This window comes from Antechinus flavipes, chromosome 5, assembly GCF_016432865.1.
Source record: "Antechinus flavipes isolate AdamAnt ecotype Samford, QLD, Australia chromosome 5, AdamAnt_v2, whole genome shotgun sequence".
Lineage (NCBI taxonomy): Eukaryota > Metazoa > Chordata > Mammalia > Dasyuromorphia > Dasyuridae > Antechinus > Antechinus flavipes.
In genome coordinates, this window is record NC_067402.1 from 236,241,106 (window position 1) to 236,259,318 (window position 18,213).

Consider the following 18,213-nt stretch of genomic DNA (forward strand, 5'->3'; position numbering starts at 1 on the left):
GGCTTTTATCTGTAGCTATTAATTTATATGTTTTCTTCCCCATTAGTTTGTAAGCTTTTTGGAGGCAGGAACTGTTTTTGCACTTTTGCTCTTCTTTATAATCCTCAGCATATGGCACATGGTAACAATTTAATAAAGTTTGCTGCTTGTTATTCTTTTTCTAATATATTGTTTTAATCATTTGAAATAGTAGAAAAATTTTTAAAGTGTTATATTATCTTTTCTAGAAGAAAATTAGGAATCAAAGTATGTACTTCTGAACATAAAATGGTAGTTAATTCTTTTAATCATATTTTGCAAGGTTTTTAAGTATTCAAAAACGTTTATTCTGCTCTTTTGCTTTTAGATATTTTATTGCAAACTGTTGGAAGAAGCTAATCGAGGCTCGTTTCCAACAGAGATGGTGAACAAGATATTTTCTAATATTTCTTCAATAAATGCATTCCACAGTAAATTCCTTTTGCCAGAACTGGAAAAACGAATGCAGGAATGGTAAGAAAAAACAATTTTAAAATAATGGATCTAAGTGATGAGAGAACTGCTTTTGCTACTAAAAATATATAGAGAGTTTATTTTCATTACCAAACCCCAAACAATAAAACCAAGCAAACCTTCAGCACAGTGTATTTTATGGAACAAAGTTCTAGGGATCTGCCAGCCTTATTTATAGGTCAGTCTCTTAGTCTGCCACTTGATTCATTCCTATATTTAATTATCTCAAATTCCAGGGTGATTCAGGAATATGTTTTCATTTTTTCCTTGTTAATAAATTCCAAAAAATCTCTGATCACCTAGGATAATACTCCAAATACAGCTCTATAAAAACTATTTAATGAACTAGAGAAACCATTTACAGTTGCTCTTGTCACTCTATATTACCATTGAATCTCCTAGAATTGATTAAATATTACTTATCAGATGTGTAATTTATTAACAATATAATCAATAATATTACAAAGGTATCAATAATTCTTTATACTTGTTTAACTATGAAGAAAAAACACACACTCAGCCATCTGAAAGTATCATTGATAATTGCTGATGGGTTTTTCTTACTTTTAAAAACCCAGCCCCATCACTTAATCTTAACCCTCAAGGTTAAGAACTCTCAAGATTCCCAGATATCTCTTCCCAGTAATTCTCTTCAATCTTCCTGCAGTATAAAGGCCAAAGTAGTTTTGTGAAGAAGGGAGCCAACTCTACCTTCTGGTTCTCTCTTTCTCTCTTTAGCCAAGAAATTAGTTGGGCTTTGGATACTTCTCTTACCACTTCTCTTACCTTTTCTGTTACTACTCTTAATAGTTTCTCTTCAGACTCATAAGTTTCTCTTTATAAGTCTTTTCATAGAACAACTTTTAAGATCATTAGAAAAAGAAAGAAATTTTACCTGCTCTTCTTTGTGTTTTTTTTCCAAAGTTGTCATAGAGCCTTATGGATCCCAATGGATATTTTGTAGTAAATGTTTAACAACAGCCAGTTACGATTGGAACTTTTAACTCCTATGAACTTAAAAGAGACTGTAATAGTTTCTATAACTTCTACAGAAGGGACCTCTGAAATAGGGAATTACATATTACGTATTTTTTACCCATAAAGTACTGGGAAATAACAATGCATTGTAGCCCAGCAAATTGTAATGTGGGTATTTGCTGAAGGTGCTGCTGCCTCTGTTCTCCAAGTACTTTTTAGTTGAGAAGAGACAAAGTGACTGGGATTCTAAGCTCCTTTATAACTTTGACTTCTACAAACTGCTAAAACTCTTTAACAATACATGACCTAGGGGCACATAACTTTCTACTCCTAAAATTCAATAGTTTTGGTATGAAGTGGGAAAAGGATGACTTCCCTGCAATTTTGTTAATTTGTTCCAACTATAAGAGAACTTAATAATTCATTTGCTGTTTTGTTCCACAGGGAAACCACTCCTAGAATTGGTGACATTCTACAGAAGTTGGCTCCTTTTCTAAAAATGTATGGAGAGTATGTGAAAGGCTTTGATAATGCAATGGAATTAGTTAAAACCATGACTGACCGGATAGCTCAATTTAAATCAGTGATTGAAGAAATTCAGGTAATAGGGTTGACAAGTTTATAAATATTTTCTTTATTATAGTGGACTATTTTTTTAAACTGGAAGATCCTTTTAGCTATACAATTTTAGGAACTTTTTACCATTACTTGAAGAGTGTGAGGTCTAAAATTGTCCAAATTGCAAGAAAAACCATGGAAATAGAGCTCTAAGCTGAGAGCATTTTATTAAAGGGTTCATGGCTCCCTCTAATAAAGTGATCTCAGATCTTCCTCATGATCCGAGATGACTTCTTTCCCCAAAGCCTTCAAAAGAGCATGAATACAGAATCTCTTTGGCTGATAGATCTTGATTTTGACTCTCCAGGAGAGTCAGAAGTGATACATCAGTATGGGTGGTCCCAAAATGGACAAGTCAAGTGTGAGCTCTCCTGACTAAGTAGTCATAAATGGTCAACTTCTCATGTTGGAAAAGGGTGGTGTGCAGATTCAGAAAAAAATGGGGGGAAAGTGGAGGATGACTTTCCATGACACACTCATGATGGGCTTGGACATGTAATTTGAACAAAACAAGATGGAGACATCTTTGTCAGCATATTTGTAATTGTGCAAATTCATAACTCTTAAATGGTGAATGATCAAATTTTGAAGCCTATTATAAAGACCTAATATAGAAATCTATCTTATCTAATATCACTATATGATTTATGTAAAATATATACGTATGTTAATACTTGCTTATTCTTGTGCTATTAGATGACTAACAGCATATTACTAAATGAATCTGTCACTAATAATTGCTAATAGTCACTACTCAATTGATTAATACTGATTAGAAAGGAGTAGGGGAGTAGGAATCCAAATGAATCATTTCTCATAAAGAGTTCTTTTTAAAGTTATTACTGAAACTTGTTATTTTCAAAACATATGCACAGATAATTTTTCAACATTGATCCTTGTATAGCCTTGTGTTCCTCCCACTCCTTCCCCTATATGGCAGATAATCCAATATATGTTATATATGTTGAAATATGTTAAACATGTTGAAATATATGTTAAATCCAATATATGTAAACGTATTTGTACAATTATCTTGTTGCACAAGAAAGATCAGATCAAAAATAAGAAAATAAAATGCAAATAAACAACAACAACAAATCACATGACACTCAGTTCTCGCAGTCCTCTCTCTGGGTGTAGATGGCTCTCTTCATCATGGGATCATTAAAACTGGCCTCAATCATCTCATTGTTGGAAAGAGTCATGTCTATCAGAATGATCTCCTGGTTCTGCTCATTTCACTTAGCATCAGTTCATCTAAGTTTCTCCAGAATTCTCTAAATTCATCATGCTGATCATTTCTTATGAAACAATAACATTCCATAACATTCATATACCTAATTTATTCAGCCATTCTACAAATGATGGGCATCCATTCCAATTCCAGTTTCTTGCCACTACAAAAAGGGCTGCCACAAACATTTTTGTACATGTAGGTCTTTTTCTCTCCTTTAAGGTCTCTTTGGGATATAGACCCAGTAGAAACACTGCTGGATGGTATTTGAATCAATTCTTTCTATATTTTAGAAATGAGGCCTTTATCAGAAGCCTTAAATGTAAAAACTTTTCCCCAATTTATTGCTTTCCTTCTAATCTTGTCTGCATTAGTTTTGTTGTACAAAAACTTTTTAGCTTAATATAATCAAAATTATCTATTTTGGTGTTCACTTATGAGGTCCAGTCCTTCTTTGGTCACAGATTCCTTCCTTCTCCACAGATCTGAGAGGTAAACTATCCTATGTTCTTTTAATTTGCTTATAATATCATTCTTTATGTCTAAATTATGAACCCATTTCAACCTTATCTTGGTATATAGTGTTAGTTGTGATGTGAACCAATGCCTAGTTTCTTCCATACTAGTTTCCAATTTTCCCAGTAGTTTTTGTCAAATAGTGAGTTCTTATCCCAAAAACTGAGATCTTTGGATTTGAAAAACATTAGATTGCTATAGTTATTGACTATTTTGTCATGTGATTCTAACCTATTCCACTGATCAACTAAATAGTTGGTACGTAGCCAGTACCAAATGGTTTTAATATCGTTTTACACTGCTTTATAATATCGTTTTACATCTGGCACAGCTAAGACACCTTCATTGGCAATTGTTTTTCATTAATTCCTTTGAAAGAAAAGTTTGGAAGTTTGATTGGTATGGCACTAAATAAGTAGATTAGTTTATTTTTTAAATTTTTTTTTAAATTTTATTTTATTTAATAATAACTTTGTATTGACAGAATCCATGCCAGGGTAATTTTTTACAACATTATCCCTTGCACTCGCTTATGTTTCGTTTTTTCCCCTCCCTCCCTCCACCCTCCCCCCAGATGGCAAGCAGTCCTATATATGTTAAATATGTTGCAGTATATCCTAGATATAATACATATTTGCAGAACCAAACAGTTCTCCTGTTGCACAGGGAGAATTGGATTCAGAAGGTAAAAATAACTCGGGAAGAAAATCAAAAATGCAAATAGTTCACATTCGTTTCCCAGTGTTCCTTCTTTGGGTGTAGCTGTTTCTGTCCATCATTTATCCATTGAAACTCAGTTAGGTCTCTTTGTCATAGAAATCCACTTCCATCAGAATACATCCTCATACAATATCGTTGTCTAAGTGTATAATGATCTCCTGGTTCTACTCATCTCACTTAGCATCAGTCCATGTAGGTCTCTCCAAGCCTCTCTGTATTCATCCTGTTGGTCATTTCTTACAGAACAATAATATTCCATAACATTCATATACCACAATTTACCCAGCCATTCTCCAATTGATGGGCATCCATTCATTTTCCAGTTTCTAGCCACTACAAACAGGGCTGCTACCAACATTTTGGCACATACAGGTCCCTTTCCTTTTTTTAGTATCTCTTTGGGGTATAAGCCCAATAGAAACACTGCTGGATCAAAGGGTATGCACAGTTTGATAACTTTTTGGGCATAATTCCAGATTGCTCTCCAGAATGGTTGGATTCGTTCACAACTCCACCAACAATGCATCAGTGTCCCCGTTTTCCCGCATCCCCTCCAACATTCATCATTATTTTTTCCTGTCATCTTAGCCAATCTGATAGGTGTGTAGTGATATCTCAGAGTTGTCTTAATTTGCATTTCTCTGATCAGTAGTGATTTGGAACACTCTTTCATGTGAGTGGTAATAGTTTCAATTTCATCTTCTGAAAATTGTCTGTTCATATCTTTTGACCATTTATCAATTGGAGAATGGCTTGATTTTTTATAAATTTGAGTCAGTTCTCTATATATTTTGGAAATGAGGCCTTTATCAGAACCTTTAATTGTAAAGATGTTTTCCCAGTTTGTTGCTTCCCTACTAATCTTGTTTGCATTCGTTCTGTTTGTACAAAGGCTTTTTAATTTGATATAATCAAAATTTTCTATTTTGTGATCAGTAATGGTCTCTAGTTCATCTTTGGTCACAAATTTCTTTCTCCTCCACAAGTCTGAGAGATAAATTATCCTATGTTCCTCTAATTTATTTATAATCTCGTTCTTTATGCCTAGATCATGGACCCATATAAGTAGATTAGTTTAGATAGCATTGTCATTTTTATTATATTTGCTTGGTCTACCTGTGAGCAATTGATATTTTTCCAGCTGATTAGATCTGACTTTATTTGTGTGGAAAATGTTTTTTATTTGTGTGGAAAGTGTTTTGTAGTTGTGTTCATATAGATCCTGACTTTCCCTATTCTCAAATATTTTATGCTATTGACAATTATTTTGAATGGAATTTCTTTTTGTATCTTGCTGCTGGCCTTTGTTGGTAATATATAAAAATGCTGATGATTTATGTGGATTTATTTTGAATCCTGCAAGTTTGCTTAAGTTGTAAATTGTTGATTCTCTAGGATTCTCTAAGTATACTATATCATCTGTAAAGAGTGATAACTTGGTTTCCTTATTACTTACTCTAATTCTTTTAATCTCTTTTTTCTTCTCTTATTGTGAGAGCTAACATTTCTAATACAATATTGAATAGTAATGATGATAGTGGACAACTTTGTTTCACTCCTGATCTTATTGAGAATGGTTCTAATTTGTCCCCATTATATATGATGCTTGCTTATGGTTTTAAATGGATGCCACTAATCATTTTAAGGAAAAGTCAATATTCCTATACACTCTAGTGTTTTTAATGGGAATAGGTGTTGGATTTTGTCAAATGCTTTCTCTGCATCTATTGAGATAATCATATGATTTTTGTTAATTTGGTTATTGATATAGTCAATTTATGTTAATGGTTTTCCTAACATTGAACCAGTTCTACATTCCTCTTATGAATCCTATTGGTCATTGTGTATTATCCTGAGAATGACTTTCTGTAATCTAGTTGCTAATATTTTATTTAAGATTTTTGCATCATTATTCATTAGGGAGATTGGTCTATAATTTTCTTTCTCTGTTTTTACCCTACCTGGTTTAGCTATCAGTACCATATCTGTGTCATAAAAGAAATTTGGTAGAACTCCTTCTTTCCCTATTTTTTCAAATAATTTGCATAGTATTAGAATTAATTGTTCTATAAGTGTTTGGTAGAATTCACATGTAAATCCATCTGGTCCTGGAGATTTTTTTCTTAGGGAGTTGATTAATAGCTTGTTCTATTTCTTTTTCTAAAATGGGACTATTTAAATAATTTATTTCTTCTTTGATTAACCTAGGCAATCTATATTTTTGAAGATATTCCTCCATTTCACTCAGATTATCAAATTTATTGGCATATGTTTGAGCAAAATAACTCCTAATTATTGCTCTAATTTCCTCTTCATTGGTGGAAAATTCTCCCTTTTCATTTTTGATACCTACAATTTAATTTTCTTCTTTCCTTTTTCTAATCAAAGTAACTTAGGATTAATCTATGTTGTTGTTGTTTTTAATAAAACTGTTGGTTTTAATAAAACTTAGTTTTATTTATTAATTCAGTAGTTTTCTTATTTTTGATTTTATTAATCTCCCCTTTTATTTTCAGAATTTTAAATTTGATATTTAATTGAGGGTTTTTAATTTGTTCTTTTTCTAGCTTTTTTTAGTTGTAAGCCCAATTCATTAATATTTTATGCAAGTAAACATCTAGATATATAATTCCCCTAATAACCACTTTGGCTGCATCTCACAAATTTTGGTTTATTGTCTCACTATTGTCATTCTCTTGGGTGAAGTTATTGATTGTGTCTATGATTTGTTGTTTCACCCATTCATTCTTTAGGATTAGATTATTTAATTTCCAATTAATTTTTGGTCTATTTCTCCTGGTCTTTTATTGCATATTTTTATTGCATCATGATCTGAAAAAAACAATATTTACGATTTCTGCCTTTCTGCATTTGATTTTGAGGTCTTTATATGCTACATGGTCAATTTTTGTATAGGTTCCATAAACTGCCGAGAAAAAAGTAAACTTTCTGTCTCCATTCAATTTTCTTGAAAGATCTACCATACCAAAGTCTTCTAATGTTCTGTTTACCTCCTTAACTTATGTATTTTTTTTTTTATTTTGTGGTTTGATTTATCTAGTTCTGAGAAAGGTTGAGATCCCTCACTAATTATAGTTTTGCTGTCTATTTCTTCTTGAATCTCTCTTAACTTCTCTAGGAATTTGGATACTAAACTACTTAGTGCATATATGTTTAGTATTGATACTGCTTCATTATCTATGGTACCCTTTAGTAAGATATAATTTCCTTCCTTATCGCTTTTAATTAGATCTATCTTTTCTTTTACTTGATCTGAGATCAGGATTGCTACCCCTGCTTTTTTTACTTCACCTGAAGCATAATAGATTCTGCTCTAGCTCTTTACCTTCACTCTGTATGTATCATTCTCTTTTAAATGTGTTTCTTGTAAGCAACATATTGTAGGATTTTGGCTTTTAATCCAGTCTGCTATCCACTTCCGTGTTATGGGAGAGTTCATCCCATTCATATTCACAGTTAAAATAACTAATTCTCTTTTCCTGCCATCTTATTTACTCTTAAATTAAGCTTTTTTCTTTCCTTTCCCTCTTCCCTCCTATCCCAGGATTTTGGTTCTGATCACTATCTTCCTCAAATAGCCTTCCCTTTTTAGAGCTTTCCCCTTTCTTTTCCCCTTTCCCCTCCCACTTTCATATAAAGTATGACAAGTTTCTCTGTGAAACCAAATATGTCTGATAATCTCTCTTTGAGCCAAATCTGATGAGTCAGACTCACACAATGTTCATCCCTGTCCCTTCTTTCCCTCAGTTATATAATAGGTTTTCTTTGCCTCTTCATGCAATGTAATTTCCCTTATTTTACCTCCGTTTTCTTTTTTTTCCAGTTCAATCCCTTTTCAACTTCTAGTTTCTTTTTCATATTATCATAATAAAATCAAATTATACCCACACTCTCCAAGTATGCCCATAACAGAAATATAGTTTTCAAAAGTTCTTTCCTTTTTCCTTTTTATGCTTCTCTTGAATTCTGTGTTTGGAAATCAAATTTTTTTGTTCAGTTTTGGTCTTTTCATCAGAAATAGATGAAATTCACCTATATCATTGAATGTCTACCTTCTTCCCTAAAAGATAATGCTCATTTTAGCTAGATAGTTTATTCTTGGCTGTACTCCAAGTTCCTTTGCCTTTCAGAATATCAGATTCCAGGCCCTTCAATCCTTTAAAATGGAAGCTTATAGGTCCTGGGTAATCCTGATTGTGGCTTCTCAGTATTTAAATTTTTTCCTTCTGGCTGCTCGCGATATCTTTTCCTTGGTGAGATAGTTCTGAAATTTAGCTACAATATTCCTTGGGATTTTAATTTTGGGATTTCTTTCACAAGGTGATTGGTGAATTTTTTCAATGGCTCTACCTCTTCTCAGGGAAGTTTTCCTTTACGATTTCCTGTAAGATAATGTCTAGGTTCTTTTTTTCCTCATTTTCTTCAGGAACACTAATAATCTTTAGATTGCCTCTCCTAGATCTATTTTCTAGTTCAGTTTTTGTCTAGAGGGTATTTCATGTTTTCTTCTATTTTTTCATTTTTTTGGTTTTGTTTGAGTGATTCTTGAAGCCCTATTGAGTCATTCACTTCCATTTCTTCAATTCTAATTTTTAGTGTATTATTTTCTTCAATTACCTTTTTAAGCTCCTTTTATATTTGGCCAACTAAATTGTTTTGTTCATTGCATTTTTTTTCTGTTTTTCAATGAATTGGTATCTTTTTCATATCTATTTTGTAAGAAGTTATATGCTTTTTTCCATTTCAGTATATCTATTTTGTAGGGAGTTATATGCTTTTACCATCCCTTCTTGAAAAGATCTCATTTCCTTTCCCCATTTTTCTTCTCTCTTTAAAGATCCTTTATGAAATCTTCCAAGGAAAACTTGTAAAATTGTGACCAGTTTATATCTCCTTTGGGGGCTTTATCTGGAGTTGATTTTCTTTTAGGAACCTCAGTCTGTTCTCTCTCTACATAAAAGCTGCCTATGGTGATAGGGTTTTTTTGTTTTTGTTTTTGTTTTTGTTTTTAAGGCTTGAGGTCTGCTCTTCATGCAGAGGAGGGACAGCTGCTTTAGACTGCCTTGGGGCAATTCTGCTGACTAACTTTTGTTGCTGGGTAATAGAGGTTAGGTCCCCCATTCTTCCAGTGCTCAGTGGTTTACAATTTGCCTTTTGTAGAAAATCTGCTAGATCACCCATTTGCAACCAGGACAAAATAGATGAAGAGGCTCAGAGAAGATTCCCAGGTGCTTGGAAGCTGCAAAGCTCTGACTCCTCACCCCCAGCTCCTTGTCCCAGACTCCTTGTGCTGAGATCTTGGTTCAGCAGACTGTCCCCCTGCCTATTTAAAACAGATCTGTTCTGAAGTTCTTTCAAGGTATCTTCTTCTGGAAATGTGTTGCACTCCAAATATTTGTGGGTTCTGTAACTCCAAAACCAGTTGAGAGGCTTAATCTACTTTGAAAGAACGTCAGAGGAGGTCATAGAAAGTCATGTCTGCTTTCTGCCATCTTGGCTCTGCCTCATAAGAAACTCTTAAGAATAATGCTTTCCATAATCTGTTCTCATATCAAAGAAAAGTCTCCCTCTTCTTCCATTCCTTTATAAATGTGCATAGTGTTTCCTCATCAATTAATTAGCAGATATTTATTAAGCTTCTGCTATAGTTGTTTCCTTGCTGGTCTCTAATTTACAAGTTAGTTTATCAAAATGACTCTGGAATGTTAAAATCTTACAAAGTTTACCAAGAACTAGTGTTTGTAGTATTATTTTTTGTACTTCATGTAGACTATAAACATGTTAAGGGCAGAGATGATTTGTTTTTGTATTAGAATAACTATGAAATTGACTTAATATATACTTTTGATTCTTCAGTGGATCTGTGATGTTGCTGATGAGGAATTTTTTCCCCATCTATCCATGGTAACAATTATGTATCTTATACTATAAGAGTGTCTATTTAATATGAAAGGGGGAGTGGTATATGGGTTAAGTATTTTGTTTATTTTTGTTCTTGTTAAAAGTTTAGCTTCATCTAATTTTTTTCTTTTGATTAAATAATGAATGAACTGATAAAACCATATCCATTTCTGATACCTGAATCTTTATAAGGCTTGATTTGGTAGAAGCAATGCCAGTACTCTAGAGAAATTGCCATTCCCCAGCAATCTGGGGACCTAAACAGTCTCCTTTAGAATCTGAGGACAGATGGTAGTCAAGGTAATGGACGTGATTTGACTAGCCTGGAATATGCTACCTCCTGTCTCTCCCTCAGTTCATTTTTTTTTTTTTTTTTTTTTGGTAGGAAAAGGTTTTTTTTTTTTAATATATATACTTTGCTTAAAGTGGATCCCCTTGAATTATTTTCATTTGGTTTATATCCATTTGACTTTACTTGTATGCACTAAAACTTCTTTCTGCTTTACTTTACAGAAACCACTGTGAAAACCAATATCCTTATATATATTTAAGAGCAATTTAAAATGATTTTTCTTGTTGATCATATTAAACATTTCTAAGTGGAAATAGCTGTTTAGTTTAATAGAATCCATTACAAAATTAATAGAATTCTTAATATAATGGTCTTAGTGTAATGGCCCCAAATTTTTTATGTTATCTTAAAATCTTTTGTGTATTTTAAACTTTTAAAAAATTTCTACTAATAATAAAAGTGAAAAAATAAAATTGATTGGGATTCAGAGGAGCTTATTATAAATCCTTTCTCCTCCCCTTATTTACCTGATTGACTTTGGGCAAGTAACTTATCCTTTTTTCCTCAGGTTTTTCAGTTATGTAATGAGATGAGACTACGTAAACTCTAAAATCCCTTTTATAGTCTGTAATCTTATGATTTCTGAAATTATTTTAGTGAAACTTTTTCTTCATTAATATCTAATAATTGGGGAGGGAGGAAATTGTCAACATAGCTTTTCTTTAAGAAAGGGTAACAAATTTTTCATCTTTTAGTTTCTAGGAAAGATAAAGAGCTTATTTGATAAATGTCTTGTTAGATGAATTATATGAATTATATATTCAGATATGAAGATAATAGGTATTAAGAAAAGTTAGCATCATGGTAGACTATGAGCCTCATTAAAAAGATATTCCTTGCTAAAAAGCTCTGGAAAATAACTTACTTGTCTTTACCAAACTTTTGAGCTAAAGTTAATGAAATGGTTACTAGTTACCAGAACTTCTAATGTTGAAAATTCATTTTGTCTTCTCTTCTGCCTACCTTATTGTGTTGTGCCAAATAAAATCTTTTGCATGATGACTTATTTTAGATTAAATGAATAGGAGGGGGTGAAAGTTTTCTTTAAAATATCTTTTCTCTCTCTCTCTAGAAACAAAAGATCTGTGGGAGTTTAACACTGCAGCATCACATGCTAGAACCTGTGCAGCGAATTCCTAGATATGAGTTGCTCCTTAAAGATTACCTAAAGAAATTGCCCCCTGATTCCCTAGACTGGAATGATGCTAAAAGTATGTAGCTATTTTTTTTTTTACATGATAAGATAACCATTTAGTTTTAGCAGAGAACAGGATCAGTGGAAAGTCTTGAACTAGAGTATGATTTTTTGCTAGGATCATAAGCTTCAGAAGTGGAAAAATTTTCCTAGTTTTGCTAATTTTATACTCTATGGTTAGCTACAAATCTTTTTTTTTTTTATTTTAATTTTATTTTATTTAATAATAACTTTGTATTGACAGAATCCATGCCAGGGTAATTTTTTACAACATTATCCCTTGCACTCGCTTATGTTTCGATTTTTCCCCTCCCTCCCTCTACCCCCCCCCCCAAGATGGCAAGCAGTCCTATATATGTTAAATATGTTGCAGTATATCCTAGATACAATACATATTTGCAGAACCGAACAGTTCTCCTGTTGCACAGGGAGAATTGGATTCAGAAGGTAAAAATAACTTGGGAAGAAAATCAAAAATGCAAATAGTTCACATTCTTTTCCAAGTGTTCCTTCTTTGGGTGTAGCAGCTACAAATCTTAAAGTCAGAGCCCTACCCAAGACAGTACTTCCCACCATCCCTATTTTTAAAGTAATTTTAATTAGAACTTGATTCCCTATTAAGTAAATTAACCTTAAACTTGGTAGCTTCTTGTATCACTTTGATCCCAAATTTTTAACTTATCCTTTGCTTTATGTACTAGCCTACTGGAATAATACAGCATTTTGTGGAGGAATAAAACATTTATTTGCTTTTCTGATTTTCCCTGTAGAATCACTTGAAATTATCTCTACTGCAGCAAGCCATTCCAATAGTGCAATACGGAAAATGGTAGGTGGTTTTGAGAAGGGAAGAAGCCTGGTTAGTAAATTATTTTTACTTCATCCATTTGTAAGGTTAGACTCCTGCAAAAGTATTTCAGTCTACCAGACAAATAGAAGAACATTGACCACATTTTTCATTATTACTTCCTGCTACATTTATTGTCATAGATAAATTTCATTCTTAATTCTTTTGGATCATAGAACTTGAGCTGTAAAGTATCTCAGAGGCCAGTTCCCTTATTTTTAAGATGGGGAAACTGAGACATTCTGGAAAGTTAAATGTCTTACACCTTAGGTCCCTAGACTCCAAAACCAATGTACTTTTACACTACACCCAACCAGCTCTCCCCTTTCCTCCCAAAGTTTACTGGTGATTTTTATTTGTTTGCTTGCTTATTTGTTTACGGTTGAATGAAAGCAGTTATTAATGTACTTTTCAATCTTATATTTCACTAAACATATTCATGAGTTATTTGAGTACTAGCTAAAGTGAATTACAAATTATGATTTTTTTTTTCAAGTTTCCGTTTGTTCTTTGACTTCACTAGGATAATCTTAAAAAGCTATTAGAGGTTTATGAGATGTTGGGAGAAGAGGAAGACATTGTTAATCCCTCAAATGAGCTTATACGGGAAGGACAGATCCTTAAACTTGCTGCTAGAAACACTTCAGCTCAGGAACGTTATCTTTTCTTAGTAAGTATACATTGTTTTTGGAGCACTGAAATTCTCAGGTACATATTTAGATTAAATAGAGCTCTTGCTTATGAGAATTATATCAATATATTCTTTGTATTACATGGAGAAATCAAGTGGTTTAAATAAATGCTTTCCTAGGAAACTGAAGCGTGTTGCCTTGTCAGTGAAACGTTAGCAAACTTTGCTTTGTTTTAGCATTTTTTTATGAAGCTCTTTCTAAAATAGATTATTCACTTCCTTCTTTAACAGTCTACTGAAAATAATTTAACCTTTACTTCAGGATTCATTTTTATCATTATAAATTATATCAGACATATATATGAACTTCTGATTTGGGCATAAAAGATTTTTAACTTTATATAGTGTTTAATTTGTCTTATGATCTCATCTATTCATTGTCTGACTATAATTTTTTTTGACCAAAATTATATTTACATTCATATTTAATTTTTTTATGTGTTTTGAATTTGTGGTAGAATGTATGAAATCCCAATCTATAAACCTATTTCTCACCAAACTTCATGTATATTTTCCCAGACTTTCTTTTCAAGTTTGTGATCTTGAATTTATCACATACTAGACTTTTTTTTTAACATGCATTTATTTCTAAATTGTATATGTCTAATCTTTTCCATTGATTTTTTTTTTCTTGACAATTACTGTTTTTTTAGTTTGAGATCACAGTCTGAGTTCACTTTTCCTATCTTTCCTGTTTTTGCTTCATATCCCCTGTATATTTATAACTATGTAACTATATAACTATGATGTGGTTAGTGGTAGTGTAGAAAATTGTGGAAATCCCCTTTTGCTCAGAGGTACAGGTTCTATGTGAAAGAATTCATGAACCCAAAGAGTTTTAGGTGGCAAAAATGGAAGTTTATTGTTGGATGAGAAGTCAACTTTGCTAAGACACTGACTTTTTTAGTGACAAAGTCCTATTAGGGAAATGGAGGCTGGCACTGAGAAGAAAATGTCTTCTCAATGGGCAGGTTCCTGGCAGCTATACCAAGGGACAAGGCATAGTCCTTTGTACATTCTGCAAAGAAATGAGTAAACAGAAACCTATTATATGAGCAGATCTTGGGGGTAGGGGACAGCCTGAGATAATCAGACCAGGATCTCCCAAATGAAATTGCTTGTAATTAAAGCTTCCTCAGCCTGAATTTGAATAGAGATCTGGCTTGCCCTAGAAATGGCCTAGCCAAATGAGGCCATTTAACTTGTCTTGGGAGATATGTCTGCCAGGAGGGCCTGAGACTCAAATCTCCCTTCTTTACAGATCAAAGGGTACACAATTTAGAGTGTTAATTTTACAGATTAAAGGGAACACAATTTCACACCCCACATCCCACCATCAACTATATATATATTGCTTAGGCCAATCCAGTAATTCCTGCTTGCAATAGAATAGCATGAGACACTTATGGATCATAAAGTACAATAAAAATAATTTTACTTAGATAAATAATGAAGGGTAAGTTATATTAAGAAAAATCTTATTTATATATTAGATTACTTGCCATCTAGGGGAGGGAGTGGGGCTATGCAAGAAATGTAATGCTGAAGAAACTGAGCAAGACAAGAGATTAGAGACCAATTCAGTAGTTTATTAAATGTAGAGAAATACTGGGACCAATGGATCCGTGTTTGATCCCAGGGCTGGACACGACTATCATCTCAAAGAGTCCAGCCCCAAGTATCGGGACAGCAAGCTTTTTTTATAGAAAAAAACAAAAACAATGACAGTGGGAGAGGCACCTAGATGGGGATAACCTAATGGTGGGGGAGGTTAGTGATATTCTATTGACATCTAAAATGGATAAGCCTTTATCTTGTCAAACATTAAGAAGGAATGTCTATAACCTAAAGATATGAAACCTTTATCTCAAACATTAAGAGGGAAAGGTTATGACCTAAGGCAGAATAACTAAATAGGACAATTGGAGAAACTGGGTCACGACACTGAAAAGGGAACTTTGGCACAACATTCCCCACTTTTTCTCTTATAACTATTCAAATCTTTGAATTACTTTCCTCTAGAAGGTCTTAGCACCATAATTTTGAACAACCCTACCTGAAGTAAATGGACCAAATCAAAATAAAGCTAGACCAATGCAAGGACTTATGGCAAAGTCAAGTCTCTCTCTGATAACCCCAGAGTTATCATGTATATATATATAGTCAGCAATACACACAGAGTTCCTTATTTCAATTATTTTTGACAATCATCAGATCCTTTGCAGTTGGGGAGCATATGGACAGCTGTGGTCATTTGTGCATGACTCGGCCTCTGCTTACAGAATAGCAGGGCTCAAGGCAGTTGTGCTGCCCATTCAGAGGGGCAACCCGCTCCAGGGGAGAAGGGTGTGAAGCTTGGAGTAGTTGCACCTGTCCCACCCAGAGAAACAAACAGGGCTGCAGAAAGCATCAGATTTCTGAGCAGATTATGCACAGTTAGACCAAGGCAGGCAAACCCCAAACTTTTAGAGGCCTCGATATCAACTACAAGGTCCTTTTAAGTATGCTGAAATACTAATTAAGGACCTGGGGTAACAGGAGTGGAGAAAAAGATCAGAAAGACTGCCAGTTCCAAGACAGGTATCCAATTTCTGGTTGTTTCTAAAAGATAATCCCCAAAACTGAATCTGCCAGGGCAATTCCAACAGAATAAGGGATTTCAAAGTTAAAAGCACAACCAGCAAATCATAGTCTAGTAAATTTAATTAAGGAATAAAGGACTTCCAATTAAATCTGAACTAGTAAGGTGGGGGTAGAGCAGAAGTGCCTAAGAAAATACACCAGTTTCCCCAATTTCCTATTTCTTTCTCCCTTTTTTTTCTTTTGGAAAGGAATTATCAAATGACCATCCCACATACAAATCATATACATATGCATATACATAACAGACTAAAAGTCCCTCAAATATAACAGCAATAGTTACACAAGTTTAACAATTTCCATCCCAAGTCTCAAATACACAGTAATACAGTACAATTCTAACAAGTCAACCATTTTCCCTCTCCCCCATATCAGTCCACATTACATCGGGAAAAGAGAGCCATGGTTCTCAACAGCTGCTTCTTGCCAAAAAAGGACGATGCTCAGTCCAATGAGTGTGGCGTGCTGACAATCAAAACTTGATGTAGGTCCCAGAAGCAAGTCAATATATCTGTAATTTGACCAAATCTAGAAATAAAAACAAATCTAACAAAGAAAAGTTAGAACAGTCTGAGATAGAAAGACTGGTCCACAAGGACTGCTACAAGATGTGGCCTCTCATTAGTTATAAACCTTAAAAAAAACTTGAATATCACAATATCTAGTAACCAATAGATGACCAGACTAAATACTTATTTGCTCAAGTATTTAGGTTATAATGATTATAGATTGGATACCTATACAGATTGGAAACAGTAAGTAAGGTATGAGATAATTGAATTAACAATTTCTTATTGACCATTGCTCTGATTATAGAAATCAGTTGCAGAAGGAAAAAATGCAGTGAAATATTAACTACAAACTCAAGAAATTTTATCTCCAGTAACAAATCCTAAACAGATGTTTACCATAACCTTATTAGTTTGCTGCTTTTAGTCAAGAACCAGGTAGCTACAACTTGATATAAAAATGTCTGGAACAGTTTAGAGGGAGCGGGGAGGATAGGACTCCATGTGACTACCCTTTCCCCCACTCTACCTCCAAAGAGACAAGGAGCGGGGAGGGAAGTCGAACTAAACTTCACTCTAGGCTAACTAAATGCTCCAATAGCTGAAGTTACAGCAGCGAGGGGCAAGTTTAAATCTTTACAAAAGATCCCTACCCCACCCAACATTTAAAGTAGCAGAAATCAGTGGGAGGGTGGGAGAATTCCATAAAGCCTACATGTCCAGCAGAGCTGGATTTAAAGCTTAATTTACAATGTTATAATATAGGTAACAAACACTTTAAATTTCCAATAACATAAAACTGCTTTTTTTTATCTCATTTCAAATAATAAAACAGCATAGTTTCTCTCTCTCTTTCTGGCTCCATGTGGCCATTATTCCCAATGGACTCCTCCTAAGCTCCAACTTGGCCAGAGTTGAAGCTTTCAGAAAAGTTCCTTTTTGTTACATACTTTACCTAATTAGAGGCACCTGACCCCTTTCAGGCAAGTTAACAGAACTTCTTTAACAAGCTATTGTTACTTTAAGATCTTATATTTAAAGATAACCAATTCATTTCCCCAAATTTAGAATCATCTTTAAATTCCTAATCAAATGTTTTCTCCAGCTGGAGTTCAGTATTGAAATAACCAATTCCCAAATTTGATCATTGTTCTTAAATTTAACAGAGCTCTTAAATTAGCAAAACAGACAAACAAATTACAAACAGTTTAACACAGACAAAAATCACACAGAACACAGAGCCCAACTAAACTGTCTAATAACAAGACATACAGAACACTGATCCTACTTAGACTGCACAATTACAACATTCAGTAGGACACTAACATTAAAATCAAGCCAAATGGCATCTTAAAATCCCCAGTCTTTGTAGACAGCCCCCTGAGCATGCAAAAGCGTAATTCTGAGGCTTCTATAGTTAAAAGGTTGTGACGGGAGGGGCATTACTCTAACACAGGATGACCAAAGTAGGGAAAGCAAGTCCTGTTTTCAAATGTATA

At 33.6% G+C, this 18,213-nt stretch overlaps 1 protein-coding gene across 2 annotated transcripts in view; it reads left to right on the forward strand.

Annotated features, from left to right (window-relative positions):
• Positions 1 to 18,213, forward strand: part of FGD4 (FYVE, RhoGEF and PH domain containing 4) — a 138,938-nt gene that overhangs the window by 74,193 nt on the left and 46,532 nt on the right. For both annotated transcript variants that reach the window (XM_051962799.1, XM_051962798.1), the window contains 5 exons: positions 347 to 492; positions 1,915 to 2,071; positions 11,905 to 12,043; positions 12,798 to 12,856; positions 13,398 to 13,544. In XM_051962799.1, the coding sequence (XP_051818759.1) occupies positions 347 to 492; positions 1,915 to 2,071; positions 11,905 to 12,043; positions 12,798 to 12,856; positions 13,398 to 13,544 (648 nt within the window). The remainder of the gene's footprint in view (positions 1 to 346; positions 493 to 1,914; positions 2,072 to 11,904; positions 12,044 to 12,797; positions 12,857 to 13,397; positions 13,545 to 18,213) is intronic.